Consider the following 20,352-nt stretch of genomic DNA (forward strand, 5'->3'; position numbering starts at 1 on the left):
CTCTCTTACTTCCATTCTCTTTATTATTTCATCGTTTCTTACTGTCTCTCTTCTAGAAATTCTTACTGATCTTTTCCAGAATTTTATTTCTACTGCTTGCAGTTTTTTTTTTAGGTGTTTCTGATTTCAAGTCCAAGTCTCCACACCATACCTAACTACACTCGCCAGTAACAATTTATATATGGATTTTTTTATTATTTTTTTTATTTTTATTTTATTTTATTTATTAATTTTTTGTTTGGATTATTAGATTTCTGCTCCAGAAGATTGAGTTGAGCATCCCAATGACCTTCCTTCTTTTATTAATTTCTGTCTCCACTTTTTCCGTGCAACTCTAAACTAGATCCCAAATAACAGGGAGTATTGACCTTCTTAATTTTCTTTCTCTCTATGTATAAATCATCTGGATCATTAGTGAGGTATTCTGTTTTCTGGTCATTAATATTCAATTGGGTACACTTATAATTTGCACCCTCCCTGTCTTGTGCTATAACACTTGATCGTCGGCAAATTGTAGATGATGTAAATAAACTCCACCTTTAATTTCTAGCTCCATCTCATTGCATTTATGAGACCATGTCTTAAGATTGATATCTATATATTTTTTGAATAATGTTGGTGACATGGGGCAACCTTGTAACAGACCCTCGCTTGTTCTTAATTTCTGTGAAAGTGTACTACCAGCTTTCGCTTGGCATATGTTATCTGTATACATTTCTTGTATTATTTTAATTAAAGGACCCTTTATATTTGCTGAAAGTAAAGCTCTCCAAAGTAGTTTTCTCATAACAGTATCATATGCTTTTTCTACGTCAATGAAAATTAATCCTATGTTTTTCTGATTTTTCCCTATTTTTCTCTAAGATCTGTTGTAATTTGAAAATATGGTCTATGCATGATCTACCATCTGTGAAGTCACATTGTTCTCCCTGGGTGTTATGAGTTTTAAAATTTATTTCCAGCTTATTTTTAATTATTTTCCCAAAAGTTGTCATTAATGTGTTTATAGCACAAATTCCTCAGTAGTTCGAGCAGCTTTTGAGATCTCCTTTTGTAAATATTGTATTAATATAGTCCAGCTTCATGTGCTTGGTTATAGAATCACTGTGTAACATTTTATTGAATAACTGTGTTATTAGTTTCACAGTTTGTTACCCCATATTATAAGAGCTCCAGATTTATATTGCCTGGTCCAGGTGATTTACCATTCTTCCTTGCCCTTAATACCGTACTCGCCTTGCTTTCTAAAATTTGGATCTCCTCCCCTTCCTGCTTTTTTCTTCCCCTGTTCCTTCCTCCAGATACTCTTCTCTATCCTCATTTAATAATTTATGGACATATTCTTCCCATTCTTTTGGTGTTATCAGTTGAAGATTGCTTTTGGTTTCTGTCTCTTGTCAAAGTTCTTTTAATACTGACCACACTTGTGTCGTTCTCACAAATCCTAGTTTTGGCACATGACCTTCCCCATGCTTCATTCTTTGCTATTCTTATTTTTTTAATCACTTCATTCTTCTTTTCGTTTTAGATTTTTCTACTTCTTATTTATCATTCAGCCACTGGTTGAATGTGTTCCTCTTTTCTTTAACTACCACTTTTATTTCCTCCGACCACCATTCTGGTGTACGGTTGTGGTTGTTTCTTCGTATGCTCAGCACCTCTGTAGCTATACTTATAACACTGGATTTTATGTAATCCTACATTTCCTCTGTACTTCCTTCAAATTATTCTTCCAATGCCTTTCTTTTCCCACTCATTCTGGCAGCAAAGAATGTTCGTATACTTTCATCTTGTAGGCTGTCAGTATTGAAGGATAGAGTTTGAGCTTTCTCAGGACAATTCATTTTAATGTTGCTAGAATCATTCTTTGCATTCTTCCATGGCAAAAAACTCTTCATTTTTACTAAATAATGGTCTGATCCACACTGGGCTCCTCTATAAGATCTAACATCTGCTGTCTTGAAACTACTTGTCAGTTTAGTGATAATATAATCTATTATAAAACCAAGTTCTCTATTATTCTGTTGCTAAGTATATTTATGAATATCCTTGTGTTTAATAAATGTTAGTAATTTTCAGATCAAGCTGTTCACAAATTTTAGTCAGTTGCTCTCCATTGTCATTATTCTCTCTCTCTCTCTCTCTCTCTCTCTCTCTCTCTCTCTCTCTCTCTCTCTCTCTCTCTCTCTCTCCTTGTTTTCCCACTTTGAACATGATTCTCTAATCCTACTCTTCCATTCATATCCCCCATGATAACTAGTTCCTTCTTCCTTGGGATTTTTTCTGTAGTCTAACGATTGTCCAGAAAATATGTTTCTCCTGGTCTCTTGCATCATTCCTGGGTGCATATACAACTTCTCTGGCAAATAGAGACATTTCTACCATAATAGTACGTTCATTAATAAATTTCCAATTTGTGATTCTCTTTTTTTCCTGCTTTGTTTATCATAATGGAGACTCATGATTTGGCTCTTACAGCTTTCGACACCCCACTCCAAATATGTACACAATTACCAAGTTGTTCTTCTTTGCCTTTCCTTGTGGTCTGAGAGTACGACAATATCCACTTTGAAACTGTTGAGTTCTGTTGGTAATATATTCAGTTTTGTGGAGATACCTTGCACATACCAGCATCCTAGTGGCACTTTCCTTTTTTCTTTGCCACTTTGTCATCCAATATTCCTGTTCTTTCAAATCATATTATTAGGTTTTTAGCATTTTAATTTTTCTGTGTGAGTGCGGAGTTGGCCCACTCTACAACCCCCAACCTTGGGGAACAGGTAATTTATTCTCGGGGGTTTTCTTCCTTTTGCCTTTGATGAGCCAGTATCACACTACAAGGCAGCAGCCGCTAGTTTTGGTCCACCCTGGGTATTTTATTTCCACGATACCCACCATATCTGGTGACCATTCCCCTGTCAACCACCTGGGGAGTTGACTGATGGGAGACTAGCACCTCCACATGTGAAGTTTATTTATATGTACCATAATATTTTTAATCTACCAACTGTCGTAAACACAATGTCAGATTTGGACCGTACTTTTGGCCTCGGTAGAGCACTGCATGAGGAATATAATTTCAGCATCTTATTTGGTCCACATTTTTTATGTAATTAGATCATAATCAGATCACAATAGTTGTCAAATTATAACTCTGTGTAAGCTCCAGTCAGGGCATTTCCTATTAAAGTGTCGCTTATCGAAGGCTGTTGTTTTCTTTCTAAAAGGAAATGTACCATGTAGATGTAAAGTTTGTTTTGCTGCCAAATCACATAAATATTTTAATTGTCTTTAAGTTCAATCACACCAACACTGAACCATGTTTGCATGGTTCAGAAATTGTGGTTGTTAACGATGTGCAAATATATCTTTTTTTGTTTATCTTTTTGCCCCCGAACAAATAATGGCATCATTCTAAAATCTTGTCTCCATGGACTCACTAACTCACTGAATGAAAGCCCAATATTTGCTCAAAATGAACTAGTTTATTTTGAAACTGGGGATCCTGTTCATGTTATTCTATGGAGCCTTGTGCAGATTTGCAAGTTTGGTCTTGTAGCACTTTAATAGCACACACACATCCATTTTTTTCATTATTAAGACAGAATTAAGGCATGAGATGGATTTTTTATGGCTGTAGATGTGTTACATAATTCCCAATCATCAGTCCCACACAATATTACTTTAAAGAATGTCATGTCTGTGGGTAACAATAGCCACTGAAGTAAACGTTATTGGCATATAATAAGAGCACTTATGGTGTAGTATAAAATACGGATGCCATATGAATTCTGTGTGATTTAAGCTGCATTACATTCTTTTTTTTATCTGCTAAGTAGACAATCAGTGTGGTGTGGTGTTTTATGTATTCATTTTGCAAGATCACTTTCTTTCTCAGTCGAATGGTGTGAACTGCAGATATTGCATTGGAATTGTCCAAATAGTCAGTGAATTATCAAGTGTCTTTGACATTTGAGAGAAATATGAAGCGATTATGTTGTTTTGTATAAAAAAAGTTGTTGTTGTAAGTATATTAATAAAGCACTAAAGTGCTTTGTGTTAGAAAATTTTTAATGTACTGCATGCAATGTTATGTGATCTTTAAATTCTTTTGCAGATAAATAGGTTCCGAAATCAACAGAAAATATCAGTAAAAGGACATGATGTACCTCCACCAATTGAAAATTTTGAACAGTTGGTAACAGAATATGGAGTTGGACAAGATATTGTTGATAATATTAAAAATCTGGGCTACTCTGTCCCCACACCAATCCAGATGCAAGCAATACCTGTAATGCTGAAGGTCAGTGAATTTCTTGTCTTTACAAAATCTATTTTCCTTGTACTTATTTTGTCATTTTATGTTATAATTCTTCAGTTGACATTTATAACATTTTTAGAACCAGCAGATTTTGGCTTGTGCACCAACAGGATCTGGAAAAACTGCTGCTTTCCTTGTACCTCTCATCCATCACCTTAAAGGGCCAAGGCGGAAAGGTTTTCGTGCAGTTGTAGTCAGTCCAACGAGGGAACTAGCTAAACAGACTTACAGGTGTGTGTGTATATATATATATATTAAAAACAAAGATTCCAAGACTTACCAAGCGGGAAAGCGCCGGCAGACAGGTACATGAACAAAACACACAAACACACACTGTGGAAGTTTCTTTCTATATATATATATATATATATATATATATATATATATATATATATATATATGTGTGTGTGTGTGTGTGTGTGTGTGTGTGTGTGTGTGTGTGTGTGTGTACATATATATTTATTTATTTATTTTTTCTCTCTCTTTAGGTTTGCAGATCATAGTTGTGTTGGTGTGTTGTTGAGGAAGGGAAGGAGAGGTGAACCCATTGCATAAAATCCCCCCCCCCCCCCCCCCCCCCCCCCCTGCCCTCCATCCCCACATGACCATGAGCTATCTATCACGAAATGTGCACCATGCTATTCCTCAGTTATATTCCTCGCTCACATCACTGAATGTTTTAAAATGTAAATCAACAAATACTTAAACACTGTTGTGTATAACATGTCCAGCTGTATGCTGATGAATCAAAATATTCAAGTCACTGTGATACCCTTACTCTACAAGACACTGCAGAGATGTTTGAAATTTAACTTGGGCATTGAGCAAAGTATGATGATAAGAAAATCTATGTCACATCCTCTCCTCTCACTGTGCAAATAACAGTGATGAATATTTCTCCACCACCGGGGTTTGAACTGACTAAATGGTTTGAGGACCAGTGCATAGGTACATGTTAGCGATCTTGTGTATGGATGTAAGTCCCTCAGAATGCGAAATAGTTTAATTGGTTTTTATAAACAGCACATTTTTCAGTTTTTAAGTGAGTACTTACCGACTTCTTTCTTACAAAAGGTCTTGCATTTTTATGAGTGTTTCATTAGAGGTTAAATTTGTTAAATTTTATGAGTTAGTGTGGATGTTACTTATGTCCCAGTTAGGGATTTAATCCATAGGAGGTGAAAAATAGTACTTTGTGAAATTAGTAGCATGGCTAGTTAATTACCTCACTGTTAGGAATGCCTTGTAGCATTCTTATGTTGGCAATCTGCTAGTAGTAGTAGTAGTAGTAGTAGTAGTAATAGTAGTAATAGTATGGTATTCTGCCCTACGGCAGGTCTTATCATGTGTTAAGCCTCTTCCACTTTTGTCTGTCCATAGCCTATCTTTTCATTTCTGAATATTTGCCTCCTTTGATATTGTCCGGCATTTGATATCTTCTTTTTCCTCTTCCCCTTTCTCCCTCCACCATTCCTTATATTCCTTCCTTCAATAAACAGACCCTCCTCAATGTCCAGTCCAGTTCCGTTTTCTCTTTCTGATGACTTCCAGCATGTTTCTTTCTTCTCCAACTCTTCTGAATACTTCATCATTCCTTACTCAGTCTTCCCATTTCACTTTTTCCATTCTTCTCCATATCCACATCTCTAATGCCTCCAATCTTCTTTCATCTTCCTTCCTCAATGTCCAGGTCTCCACACCATATAGAGCAACGCTCCAGATGTAACATTTGGCAAGTCTTTTCCTCAGATCTTTGTGTAGTGGTCCACAAAGTAATTTCTGTTTCCTCTTAAACCCTTCTTTTGCCATTGCAATTCTTTTCCTAATTTCTGTTGAGCAATACATATCATCCATTATTACATTTCCCAAGTTATTGAAGTTATTTGCTTGCTCTATTTCCACTCCCCCTATTTTCATACGGCATTTTCTCCCCTTTCCTCCAATTGCCATGCTTTTCGTTTTCTTCTTGTTAATCTTCATTCCATATTCTTCTAATTTTGTGTTTAGACCATCTAATATTTGTTCCATATTTCTTGCACTCTCTGCCATCACAAACATGTTGTCTGCAAATCTTATACACTTCACTCTCCGACCCCCTATACAAACTCCTCTCTTTCCATCAAAACTTTCACTAATAATTTCCTCCAGATATATATTGAACAGTGTTGGTGATAAACAACAACCTTATCTTACACCTCTTCACAGTTCAATTTCTTCACTCATCACACCTCCTATTTTTACTCTTGTTCTTTGTTTCAAATATAGAGCAATCTGCTATATTAACTGATAATTTATTGCACACTTTCCTTGACAACAGGAGAGGTAATCTCATCTTATTTGAATAACGTTGAAGATAATTTTCATGATATATGCATATAAAATACACAGACAGAAAAAATGCAGCTCCCTGAAGGATAAGGTCATTGTATTGAAAATTGATGTGACAGGTAGTTCATCATTGTAGGAGTATACGATAACAGATTCAGATCAAATGATACACAAGTATCACAATAAAGGATGCCGAAACCATCATTTCAGTATACAACGTACCCCTCTCTGTTGGCAAAATAGATCTGTATCTTGAATACATATGATCGTGAATGTATTGAATGGCATCCTGTGAAAGATTGTCCAAAGCATCTTGCGCCTTTTGTTGTAATTTGACATTGGTCCTTACAGGCTTTGGAGAACAAGTAAGTTTCCCCTTCATCATGTCCCACAAGTGTTCAGTTGGTAAAAGACCTGCTGGCGAGGGCAGTTGTAAACCACAAAGAGCTTGTCGTGTTGCAACAGCCATGTGCGGATATACCTGGTGCCGATGAAAAGGAAAGTCACATTCCCGTTGGGGAAATGGCAGCAGTACCCTGTGAATTGTAGTGGACTCTGGTTACTTTGCCCTCCAGAAAGACCAGATGTGACTGTGGGTTGTAACTGATGGCCCCAACACCATAATGCCTTAGATGAGACCTGTGTGTTGTGAACGAATACACTTTGGAATAGGCAACTCACAAGGCCTACATATGTATGTCCATCACTCCCATACAGTCAGAAGCTGCTCTCATTGCTGAAGACAACAGAGTGCAATTCTACTCTCCAGTCAGCTATTTCATGACACCAGAGTAGCCACGCTTGTTGGTGTCACAATGTGAGTGGTAGCCTGGCCAGAGGTCCCCATTTGTCCCCGATGACACAGCAGATGCAGCATGTGCCCTGATGTCATCTATGGATGATGTTTGGTCAGCTACCTCTGCTTACATAATGCATCATTCTTGTCTGCACCAGGTGGACATTCAGAACCTTATCTACAGGTGTGTGAATGTTCCAGAGACCACTGTTGAAAGTAGTGACAAACCGATACATTCTGTCCAATACGTGCAGAGTGTATCGATACATCCACATGGCTTTCTGCAGGCCCACAATGCTACCCCAAGCTGAAGCTGTTCAACAGGAGTAGTTACTTAGCGGCTAGACTCAGCATAGTTACTGCCTGTAGAGTCAAAACAGAGGGTGCACAGAGAGGTGTCCGGAGCACCACCTGATTGCTGTTCACCATGACAAATAAATCGCTATCACTACAGCCCCTCAGTATGTGTAGTGTTATACCCTGGTGCCACTGAACGCAATCCTCATGGTGTAAGCTTTTTGTTCTGGTATGTACTGACTTGTAAATTGTGTAACTTATGAAAATATTAGAATTATGTGTCCTGTACAAATGGTTGGTTTTTGAATTCAATTAACAAGCTGCAGTGTCGTGTGTGTGTGTGTGTGTGTGTGTGTGTGTGTGTGTGTGTGTGAACTTAGTGTCTATTGCAGTGTTCCTTACACATACCTTACACTACTGTTATCTCTAAAATATTTAACAAGTTACAAATACCCATGGCATACTTGCAGCTATTTATAAGAAATCAGGATTGCTTCTGGAGCTATCCTATAGAAGAAAAAATCTTGGCAATAATTGACTTCACACCATACATTCTGTGCCATACGTGTAGTCAGCAATACAAGTTCATTAGAAATGGCCATTTTGAGCTCTGTAATTGTTTTTAGCAAAGTAGGCACATAAACAACTACTTTCACACACATCTAGAAATTCAGTTTGGATTTATTAAAAGATTATAATTGGAAAAAGTGAGTTGGAATCACTATTTGGGAGCTGAAGTCTGACTACAGTCGTAAGGGTCGAAGGACCCTGAAGGGAGGCAGTCATTGTGTTCCCTATGTTATTTATTGTGTACAGGGCAATTCAGGTTGAACACAGTGATTACAAACAGCTACAACTATTTAACACTTGCAAGACATCATAAGTAGTGCAGAAAAAGTAACAGACAGTTTTATTTTACTACCTTCGGTCATGTATACATATATGTGTACATGTTTTTTGTTGTCATTGAAATGAGAATGAAAGAGCAACTCAAACAGTTTTCCTTACAAGTGTTCAGTGTGAGCATGATATGTCACTCATTGAGTCAATAGGCAAGTTTTTCCCAAACCTTGATCAATGTGTCTGGAGTAATTGCTGCAACACTGCTGTTTCTAAAGCCAGGTAGACCAGCTGGTAGTGGAGGCACATTAACTTGGCCCTTTTTGAACTGTCAAAGGTAAGAACTGCATGATGTTAGATCATGTGTGAATGTAGAGATCATGCAGAAAAATTCTGTCATGCAGCCCTTTTCGCTCAATTCAGCAGTTGGATACAATGCTGTTTAAACTAGTCACATATTGAGCTATGCCAATGACCATCTTACTACTAAATATTCCATGGTTCAGCTTCTGCCAGTTGAGGAAAGACCTGTAGCTCTAGGGTAGCAAGATAAGAAACACCAGTTACAGTTCCTCACTGAAAAAGAAAGGCCCACAAATTTTCTGCTGTCATATGGATTGCACAAATAAACTTTCAATTTAGGGAAGTCTCATTACAGCTGCGCCATCTCGTGGGAATTTCCTGCCCCCCCCCCCCCCCCCCCCCTCCCCCGCCCCACAAATGTGCACATTACGTGTGTTCACATTTCCACTAGTTGAAATATCATACTGAAGATGACACAATCCAGAAAATCTGCATCGTCATGCAACAACAATTTGTTTGCAAAGTTCACACACAAACTGTAGTTTGTTGGCTGTAGAGCTTGTAACAACTGCAAACAATAAGGACGTTGTTGTAAGCATCTCCTTAAAAGTCTCCACGCGGATGTCACTGGAATTGGTAATTCATGACTAGCCCTCTGAACTGATTTCTTGGGAGTTCATATGAAACACTCCCACTCATTCAAAATGTTCTTCAAACACTCTTGGTTGTTCCACACTCTTCCTTCTGCACACAGTTGTACTAGCGAAACTTAATTGCTCTTTCATTTGATGTATTATTTATAGTTGTAAGTTGTATGTAATAATTGGTACAAAGCCCTAAAAACCTATGTATTCGTTTTGAAACACCCTGCACATACATTTTTTACGTTTATGACGACTGCCAGGATTTGAGCAACTTACCTATGTATTAAAACTGATAAAGTAAATCATTGACGCAGTATGAGGAGTGTACAGTATATCTTGCATTGACAATTTGCTTTCTCTTACACAGAGAATGTTTGAAACTGTCTGAAGGGAGAAACCTAAGGATCCACATTATCAGCAAAGCCAGTCTAGCTGTGAAGAAGTTCGGTCCAGAATCTTCTAAGCGGTTTGGTAAGTTTTTAGTCAATTATTGTCTGATGGCACCAATGTTCTCTCATAATCATATCAGGATTCTTATTTATGGTTGTCACCACTTCTCGTTTCTCATTTTCCATCTCTTTCTATTCAGCCAGTCTACTTCCTTGAGGCCTTTCACAGCCCCTCTATTGTAGAAACTTCATCCCATTTTCTAGGTGAATGCCTTCTTTTTCATGCAATCCATTTCAAAATTCATTTTGGCCATCTCTCATCATTCATCCTTTCTAGATGAAGGGGCCACAATAGCTGTTTTGTTTCCATTAGAGTGATTATCATTTTGCTGATGCCCATGGTCTCTGTTAGTGTATTATTCTGTTCACAATCCTTTCTTGAAATGCCACAACTTGCTGTCCAAATTCCATTTCCAGCACTAGTAACCTGTCTCTCTCGCTTTTTCTCTGCCTCATACTCAGCTCCCATGTCTCTTCCCCATTTATGGCAATAACTCCTATTATTGGATTTATAGATGATATGTTCCATCCATTTTGTCGAATTACTATCCCTTAGAACAGAACAAAACAGAGTTGAGGTATCTTACTGCTTTTCCCCTTGACATATTTTGTTACATATGTCGACTGTGCTTCTGCTGTGGGATGATAGGAGTACTCCCAAGGATCTGAAAATATCACCTCCTTTGATCTTACAGTCCAGTTTTCTATATTTTTTCCCCTCCTAGTGTTAATCATTTTTCTGAATGTTAATTTTCAGTCATTATTTGTCTTCATCCCTCTGCTTTTGTAGCATGTAGGTGCACCACTGTTATCTCCAGCTACAATAACCGGATCATTAGTTGAAAGAATGATGTTAAAGTGGTACCTTCTGAAGTATTCTCATTTCACCACACCTTTGTTCTCCAGATCTTTAGGGCTTCCTCTAATTAGATTTTTAATGAAACGGTGGAAACTCCAGATAAGAATAACAACAACATAGGAAAAGACGGATTGCTACTTACCATAAAGAAGATGCATTATGTTGCAAACAGGCACAATTAAAAGACTCTTACATAAAGCTTTCAGCCACAGCCTTCATCAGCAAAAGAGAAACATACACCATTCATACACACAGGCAAGCACACTTCATGCACACGACTGCTAACCCCGGCATCTCGGGCCAGAATGCAACTATTAAGTGCAAGCAGCAGTCTCGAAGGGGTGGGGAAGGTGATGGGATAGTAGTGTGCGTGTGGGGAGTGGGGAGAGACACTAACGCTGTGTGGCAGAGTGTGCAGGAACTATAAAGCCAACAAGTGCAGCAGCAGGAGGTTGTGGGGCAGGGATGTGAGGTAAAAAGAAGAACAGTGGGGAAAGATGGGCGGGTGCGTTGGCAGATGGTGGCAAATAAACAGAGTGGCAGACGAGAATAGGGAGGAGGTGATAGGCCATAGGCCAGAGCGAGCGGAAACTGTTAGGCAGAGGGTGTGGGAACAGTGTGTTGCCTTAGGTTGAGGCCAGCATAATTACAGGAGTGGAGAATGTGTTGTAAGGATAACTCCCACCTGCACACAGAAAAGCTGGTTGTGGAGGGGAGGATGCAAATGGCTCAGTTAGTGAAGCAGTCATTGAAGTCAAGTATGTTATGTTTTGCTGCATGTTGTGCAACGGGGTGGTCTACTTTGCTCTTACTCATAATTTGGTGGTGGCCATTTATCTATTTGAACAGCTGGTTGGTAGTCATACCAATACAAAAAGTTGTGCAATGATTGCAGCAGATCTGGTAATTGACATGTGGATGTTGGGTGAGCGACAGAACACTGCTTTAAGAGGGGTGGGAAGTATCTTGGGTAGAATGTCCCTTGTGTCCAGGCATGATGATAGGTAATCAAAGCACTGGTGAAGGATGTGGTTCAGTTTTTCCAGTCCAAGGCTGTACTCTGTGATTAAGATTTTTAATAAAGTTGGTGACACAAAGCATCCTGTCACAGTCCTTTGAAGAGTGGGAATGACTTGGAAATGAAGTTTCCTGCTTTAACCGTACTAGTACAGTTGGTATAGAATTCCTGTATAGCTTTAACATCTCTTGATGATCTGCAACTTGTTTTGTAGAATAATGTCATAGGCTCTTCTTTTTCAGATCCATAAGGACTAAAAGAGGCACTGTGACCTTATCTGTCTGTTTCTCTGTGTGTTCCTATAAAGTAAATATCTGATGTAAGTGTCAACATCCCAGAAAGTGACAGTGAATGACACTGAGAGTTATCTGAATGTGAAATGCTTTCTGGCGACAACTTGTAGGTGGACTTCACTATCTCCACTTGTGCTTTCTCATGAAGATGCTACTTAGTTGCATGTGGCAACTCAAATACTTGACCCATTTGTCAGATGTGTTAAAAGGATGGATTAACAGATTTCAGTGCTTCTTACCAAACTCTCTGATTACCTGATCTATGCCACTTGAACTGTGGCAACTCTGGTGAGGAGCTGCACATAAAACATTGTTAATTTCAATTCATGGTCTAGACCCTGTAGAATAGTGAGCCAAGAGCAATGCAACTGGTCAGGCTGCTTATGCTGATGATGAAATTCTAATGTATATAGTATATAGTGGCCCTTCTGATGATGGTGTTATGAAAGCAGCTCACAAATTTCTTTGAAGAAGTAGTTACTGAATAAGACAACCAAAGTAGATTTCCCTAAAGAAAGAATTTGTTTGTTGCTACCCAAGAGTGGAACAAAGAGCATTACAAGCTGTCATCAAATATATTTGTTGCAAGTGGTACAGACATCTTTATCGCTCTTCTTTTGCAAATCTAATGGTAGGAGTGGCAGGATCCACAATAAGTTCATTGCCATGTCCTGAGTTTATGGCAGGCAAACCAGTTGCTGTTGTTGAATGTTATTCTTGTTGGCGTCAGCAATATGAAGTGCAAGTTGTTGTGCAAGCTATTGTGATATCACTGACCCTGTGGTCAGCTTGAATTCTGGATCCAGGTTTGCTGTTACTTTTCTGCTTATTATTTTTGTTTCTTTGCTTATCATGGTCACAGTCGCAAGGATTTGCAACTGTACTTGTAATGGTTGAATGCAAGTAGTTAACAGTTATAAAACTTCACCATAGAGCTGAGATCTGTTCAGAGTGCATAAGAAGTGTTTTGTATCTGCTGCTGCTGCTGCTCATCCCTGTGGTCAGGAGCCAAACTGAGATTGGCAGCCAGGTGGATCTTCCACTATGTATTTTATAAAAAAGGCACTGTACTTAGCTGGAATTGGGAGTTCATATTTATATATATCAAAAAAAGTTTTGCATCACTTCGGTTCTGAGTGTTCCGGAGCTTGTACAGAAAATTGGAATAGAGATCAACATAAACATCATTTCTGCCCTTTTTATTGCTCATGAAAACCACACATTGTGTGCTGTACCACCATTCAGCGAGACCTTCTGAGGTGGTGGTCCAGATTGCTGTACACACCGGTACCAGTAGCACATCCTCATGCATTGATGCATGCCTGTATTCATCATGGCATACTATCCACAAGTTCGTCAAGGGACTGTTGGCCCAGATTGTCCCACTGCTCAATGGCAATTCACCATAGATCCCTCAGAGTGGCTGGTGGGTCACATCATCCATAAACAGCTCTCTTCAATCTATCCCAGGCATGTTCGATAGGGTTCATGTCTGGAGAACATGCTGGCCACTCTAGTCAAGTGATGTCGTTATCTTAAAGAAAGTCAGTCACAAGAAGTGCGCGATGGGGATGTGAATTGTCATCCATGAAGACGAATGCCTCACTAATATGCTGCCGATATGGTTGTACTATCAGTCGGAGGATGGCATTCACCTATCATACAGCCATTACGACACCTTCCATGACCACCAGCAGCGTACATCAACCCCACATAATGCCACCCCAAAACAGCAAGGAACCTCCACCTTGCTGCACTCACTGGACAGTGTGTCTACATTCAGCCTGACCAAGTTGCCTACAAACACATCTCCGACAATTGTCTGGTTGAAGGCGTATGCAACACTCATCGGTGAAGAGAATATGTTGCCAATCCTGAGCGGTCCATTTGTCATGTTGTTGGGCCCATCTGCACAGCGCTGCATGGGGTCTTGGTTGCAAAGATGGACCTCATCATGAACATCGGGAGTGAAGTTGCGTATCATGTAGCTTATTGCACACAATGTGAGTTGTTACACAACGTCCTGTGGCTGCACAAAAAGCATTATTCAACATGGTGGTGTAGCTGTCAGGGTTCCTCCAAGCCATAATCCATAGGTAGCGATCATCCACTGCAGTAGTAGTCCTTGGGCGGCCTGAGCAAGGCATGTCATGGACAGTTCCTGTCTCTCTGTATCTCCTCCACGTCCGAACAATATTACTTTGGTTCACACCAAACCACCGGGACACTTCCCTGTTCTGAGAGCCCTTCCTGGCACAAAGTAACAATGCGGACGCGATCGAACCACGGTATTGACTGTCTGAGCATGGTTGAACTACAGACAACACGAGCCATGAACCTTCTTCCTGGTGTAATGAGTGGAACTGATCGGCTGTTGGACCCCTCCGTCAAGTAGGTGCTGCTCATGCATGGTTGTTTACCTCTTTGGATGGGTTTAGTGACATCTGTGAACATTCAAAGGGACTGTGTCTGTGATACAATATCCAGAGTCAACTTCTATCTGCAGGAGTGGAACCGGGTTGATGCAAAACTTTTTTGTGTGTGTGTGTGTGTGTGTGTGTGTGTGTGTGTGTAATATTACTTGCCCCGTGGTTATGTATTGCATCCTTTAACACACAATACAAGAAGGATGAAACTGAGGATATCTTCTTGTCTTCTGATACATCACCCAATGAGGAAATGCTTTGCTATTTTAGATTTGTCTGGTTGGCCTAGGAATTTGTGTGTGACATCACAACAGTCTTAAATCACACAATATGTCTGGCCAATGTATGAGATGCCACATTCACACAGAGCCACATAAGTGCCTTATTTCCTGAGGCTAAGGCTGTCTTTGACAGAATCCAACAATTCCCTTAGGCTCACAGGCGAACAGAAGAAAAATGTTATGTTGTATCTGTTGAGGTCTCTTCTGACAATGCCCATGTTGTTGTTTCACATACTGATTGTAATTGAAAGCTGTTTCAATTATTTAACAGTCCTGCGTACTGTACGTTAAACAGTTACCTGAATGGCAAGATCCAGAGGGAAACCCAGACCCTTCTAAAGAAGATTTCACTTCCATTTAATATCATTAAGAATTTGCATGAGCAGGTTGCTGTTTCTCCAAGACTCTTTGGTGTGCTGAAAATTCACAATGATGAGATGCCCCTTTGCCCTATGGTAAGTAATACGGGATGTACACCTGTATCAGGCCTTGCCAAACAGCACTTCATGAGATGCTTCCCTAGTGCTCTGAGCACAGTGATGAATGTGGCTAAGGGATGAGAAGGAAGAGGAAAATGAAAGCTGTAGCCAATTGCCAACTGTGCAAAGTAGTAACAAGGCAGTTTGCTGACAATAATAGTTTTCTTAAATCAGATTTGTGTTCTGTTTTGGGAATACTGTGGTGATTACATACCTGTATAAGAAGGAAAAGAGTGGAAAAGCCCCATCTTTCAATGTCAAATGGAAATAGTCTTACCTTTTGCATCGTTTAAATGTCATACAGTGTGCATAGAACAGAAAGATTACCCATGTTTCTTCAATATCCACAGTCAGTCCAAATGGCCAGTTTGTGATGGATGTCAGGAAAAATGATACAGTACCATTCCCAGAAGTGTCAGTAGAAAGGAAAGTGAAAGGAATGCTGGGACATAGCATGTGTTGCAAGCCATCTCACACCAGTTTGCATTTGGAGGCTATAAGTTGGTTACAACTCTACACAATGTGGAGATTTATTGTGGACATTGCTTCACAGAGCACATTCGTGACCAATCCTGACAGCCTTCTCAATGTGATTCAACATCTGAGAACATGAGACAATGACTAATTCGACAAAAAATTAGTCCGGCCAGTCAAATAAAATGGAAGAAAGGACCACCAAGTGTTACATATTTCTCGCCTTGTGTTGGTGGTATTTCTGCAATAATTGGAAGAGTCTTCAACAGAATAACATTAAATGTATCTTTCATCACCCCGTGACACCAAGAAATTTTTTGGTTCTCTCTTAGACGATCTCAACCTCCCTCAGGAAACAGATACGTAGAGGATGTGTGTGTGGGGGGGCGGGGGGGGGGGGGGGCATGCACCAATGTCTGTGTTTTTGTGTGAAATGTCTTACATTGACTTGACATGCTGTATGCCTTAATATTGATATGATGGACACCGTCATCATATATGCCTGGGCCATCCAGATAAAGCTGTGGAATATTGCCTAATCACATGACACTGCTTGTCACAGGAGACTGCTTTGTATACAAGAAGATAATATCCTGTTTAATCCTTATAGGACTGTGTGATAGTACATGATGCAGTCGTCCATCTAGAAGCGACACAGTCATGAAAAAAGCCTCCATAAAAAGACAGTGCAGGCGTTTGCAGCAGTAACCAGGCAGTAACTGCCTAACGATGCGAAGCAGTAGCCTCAAAGACATTTTGTGGTATTATGTCTTCTTCATAGAGGTTACCCAAGCCATAAACTTATTAAAGGAGTGTGTAATTTTTTCACCCGGGCTGCAATTTACTTAAACTTTTCCATTATTTCACAACTAGTGTAAGCTTTTTAAAGGCATCATCCTATGATCAGCAGTAATGCAGTGTACTTATCTACACATTTGATCACTGTGTAATGGCTGCAAGAAGCAGCAACTCTTTGTGAAATGAAGAAAATGTTTAAATAAATAAAAGCTCGAGTGAAAAAATGCCGCACCCTTTGATTCTGCGAATTTTATGTAACTTGATTACAGACCCTCGAGCTGTGTATTGAACAGATCTGCTGGGAAATCATGAAGAGTTTTCTACAAACTGCTTCAACTGGGGAAGGAAGGAGATAGGAATTAGAAAAGAGAGGAACTTTGACTCAAGAGAATCAATTGCTGTAGGGAGATGGTTTGTTGCTCAGTTCTGTAATTCCAGCCTTGCCTCCCCCACATTTCTCACATGTGTTTGAATTATTGCCAGTTGTGGATTATTTCAGTACTGTTGGTTTCTCCAATAGTCTGTAACAACTTTATTTTTATGTGTGTATATTATGTGCTAAGACATGGTAATTTTCCTTAAAGTTGTCAGATTTATGCTCATTTTCACTCTTTTCCTTTTGGACTAAATTTTATGTAAATCATCTTTCACATACACCATTCTGTGTTCCAGATATACTTATCACTACACCAAATCGGCTAGTCTATTTGCTGCAGCAAGATCCTCCTGTTATCTCACTTGCTAAGTAAGTTTACAATATTATGAGAAAGAAAGTTTGATTTTTGCTAAGTAAGTTGCAATTTCTTGTGTTAGGTTGTAAATTTTTTATTGTCAGATGAGTTTTATTTTGCTTAGGTAATAGCCACTTACGAGAAACATTCTTTTGCAACAGACGGCGTCATGTTCTTAGTTTTAAAACAACATTCATTCTGTATCATATAAGGTATGGAAGCATAACAGCAATGGAAATTCCTGGATGGAATAACAGGTAAAATAAAGGAAAGCCAGCTTCTCATCTATAGCTGACTGACGTGTGGTACATAGGAATACACAATGGGAAACAGTTTTTACACTAGTTTTTTGCCATTTCTCTTCTAGAAGTACACACATTCACACAGCCAACCACACAGAGACCCAAACACACAAACCTGCGGCTGTGATGAGACTGGCTGTACATTATCGACAGCAGGTGTCTGTGCAGATAGAAGTGGGAAGGGGGTAGGGAAGGATGCGACAGGCAAGGAGGGGGGAGCGAGTTAGTCATCCGTCAAAATTCCTGCCTCACACTAAGTGGCTGCACAATAAGATGAAAGGAAATCAGAGATTAGAGAATATAAGAGGTAGAGAGAGGGGAGGAGAGGAGGGAAGGTGGAGATGAGAAGGGAGACAGGGAGGGGAGAGAGAAAGGGAGAGTGATGGAAAAAAGGGAAGAAAGAGAAATGGAGAGTTAGAGCTGATAGAGAATGCTTGCATGGGGATGGGTGGGGGGAATGTGATGAGAGAAGACTGCACTTGATATGGATGGGAGAGGAGTGGTATGGACAGAAGACAGAAGGGAGTAGTAAGATGACACAGTGGGAAACAGCTTAACAGAGGTATAGGCCAGTGTGGTTGCGAGAGTGCGTAATGTGCTAGAGAGAGAATTCTCACCTGCATAGTTCAAATTCTCACCTGCATAGTTCAGAGAAATTAGCGCTAGAAAGGAATATATAAATGGCTCATGTAGTTCAGCAGCTGTTGAATTTATTTGTAGTACAGAGTGCAGCATTTCGGGCAACTGGATGATAAAGTTTGCAGTTTGCCACAGTTTGGCAGTGGTAGTAGTAAGTCAGTTACTTGTGACTCCTATATAAAATGCTGCACAGTAATTGCAGCTTAGCTGACATACAGTATGGCTGCTTTCACATATGGCCCTCTCTTTTATAGGGTAGGGAAATGCGTGTGACTGGATGTATTGGGAGGTAGTGGGTGAGTTTATGGGAAGGTCTTTCACTTGCGTTGACCACAAGGGAATGCCCCATGGGTGCACAATTGGGAGCAGGATTGGAATAGGTTTGGAAAAGGATATCCTGTAAGTTGGGTGGGTGATGGAATACAGCTTTGGGTGCTGTGGGTAAGATTTTAGGTAGGATGCCCACCCATCTCAAGACACGACGAGAGGTAGTCAAAGTCCTGGTGAAGAATGTGGCCAGGGTGATACTGGGTGATGAGAAGAGTGGGAATGTGAAAGATTGGGTAAGTCAGCAAGGCACGCTGATCTAACCCCCCTCCCCCCCCCCCCCCCCTGTCAACATCTCATAGCTCCCTAATTGTGCCTTCTGACTTATTTTGTCTTCCACATCCCCAAAAACTTCCTCCACCCTCCATGAAACACACTGTTTCTAAACATCCACCCTGTAACATCATTGTCAACCTTTGTTTCAAAACTCTGGCCTCCTAAGTGGTCTCATCTTTAGCCATAAGAAGTAAGTTCACCCATGCCAGACTGCTATAGGATCATCTTTCTTTTACTCATTCTCTACGGGGGAAACATTTTGCTACACACTGCACTGACAACAATCAACCAAACCACAACATAGAACCATGTTTAAAACAGTTCCAATTTCTTTCCAGACCTGATCCTCCTCCTATTTCACCCAGTTGTCCTTGTCAGGAATTCCTCAATTGTAACCTGGCCTCACATTCCTGTCCTAAATTCCTCTCCAATGAGTCTAACATCACTCTAAGAAACACACAACTATCTGTAACCTGACAACCAATCCGATCCTTATTGTCCTTCTGGCAGGCCACACACACCACGACAGTGGTCATGAATCCGTAGTGAGTAAGTCGCTGAAGGTACCTGCCAACTTTCTGGCTTCTGTGCATACAAACCTTGCAACCATGATCCCATCTCAGAAGTACAACATGATCACCAGCCACTCTTGTGGCCTTAGGTCCAACGCAAAGCCTGACATCTGAATCCATCTCCCTCTTGTCACCAGCAACCCCCTGCACTCCTACTGTTTACCCACTCTCTAAACTCCACAAACCCAATGCAATTGTGGTATTTTGTCTTCCAAACTATTGTCCATAACCTCCTAACCTGTATTTGAGACACCACTCACTTCCTTCACCAATTACCACCATTCTTCAGTTACTTTCCCATTATCACCAGACACCTTGTTGGTCAGTGTGGATGCAACATCCATATAAATCATTTCCCATGCACATGTCCTTTCCCAATGTCCTCCAACATCTGATTCCTAATTCTCCTATCTATCCACATCCTAACCCACAATTATTTCACTTTCAAAGACCATATCTGTAAATTTATCTGTGGTACTGCCAGTGTTAGTTGCATGGCACCATACTGTGCTAACTTAGTTTTAGCTCTTCTGAACTATACAGGTGGGAATTCTCTCTACATCATATCCTGCACTGTCACAGTCTCCCTAGCCTAAATCTCTGCTAACGAATTACCTACTACCCCACCTTACCTGTTCCCCCCTCTCTCTTTTGATCACACCACCCTTCCCCGTCCAGCTTATGTACTGCCTTCTCTCACCACTGTTCCTCCCCCCCCCCCCCCCCCATGCAGGCATTCTCTCTCTCCCTCTCACCCTCATGTCCTCCTCTCTTCCTCTCCCTCTCCCCCTACCTCCTCTCTCCTTCCCTCCTCTCTCCCTCCTTTTCCCACACCTATGCCTTTCTCTCTTCCCTCTCTATCTCCCTTCTCATCTCCATCTTCCTCACCATTCCTCCCC

General features: G+C 40.2%; 1 protein-coding gene across 1 annotated transcript in view; it reads left to right on the forward strand.

The window, feature by feature from the left end:
• Nucleotides 1-20,352, forward strand: part of LOC126285306 (probable ATP-dependent RNA helicase DDX52) — a 52,803-nt gene that overhangs the window by 11,290 nt on the left and 21,161 nt on the right. Inside the window, exons 3-6 of the mRNA XM_049984602.1 lie at nucleotides 4,118-4,303; nucleotides 4,401-4,552; nucleotides 9,897-10,000; nucleotides 17,279-17,351. Coding sequence (XP_049840559.1) covers nucleotides 4,118-4,303; nucleotides 4,401-4,552; nucleotides 9,897-10,000; nucleotides 17,279-17,351 — 515 coding nt within the window. The remainder of the gene's footprint in view (nucleotides 1-4,117; nucleotides 4,304-4,400; nucleotides 4,553-9,896; nucleotides 10,001-17,278; nucleotides 17,352-20,352) is intronic.

Source organism: Schistocerca gregaria, chromosome 8, assembly GCF_023897955.1.
Source record: "Schistocerca gregaria isolate iqSchGreg1 chromosome 8, iqSchGreg1.2, whole genome shotgun sequence".
Classification (NCBI taxonomy): domain Eukaryota; kingdom Metazoa; phylum Arthropoda; class Insecta; order Orthoptera; family Acrididae; genus Schistocerca; species Schistocerca gregaria.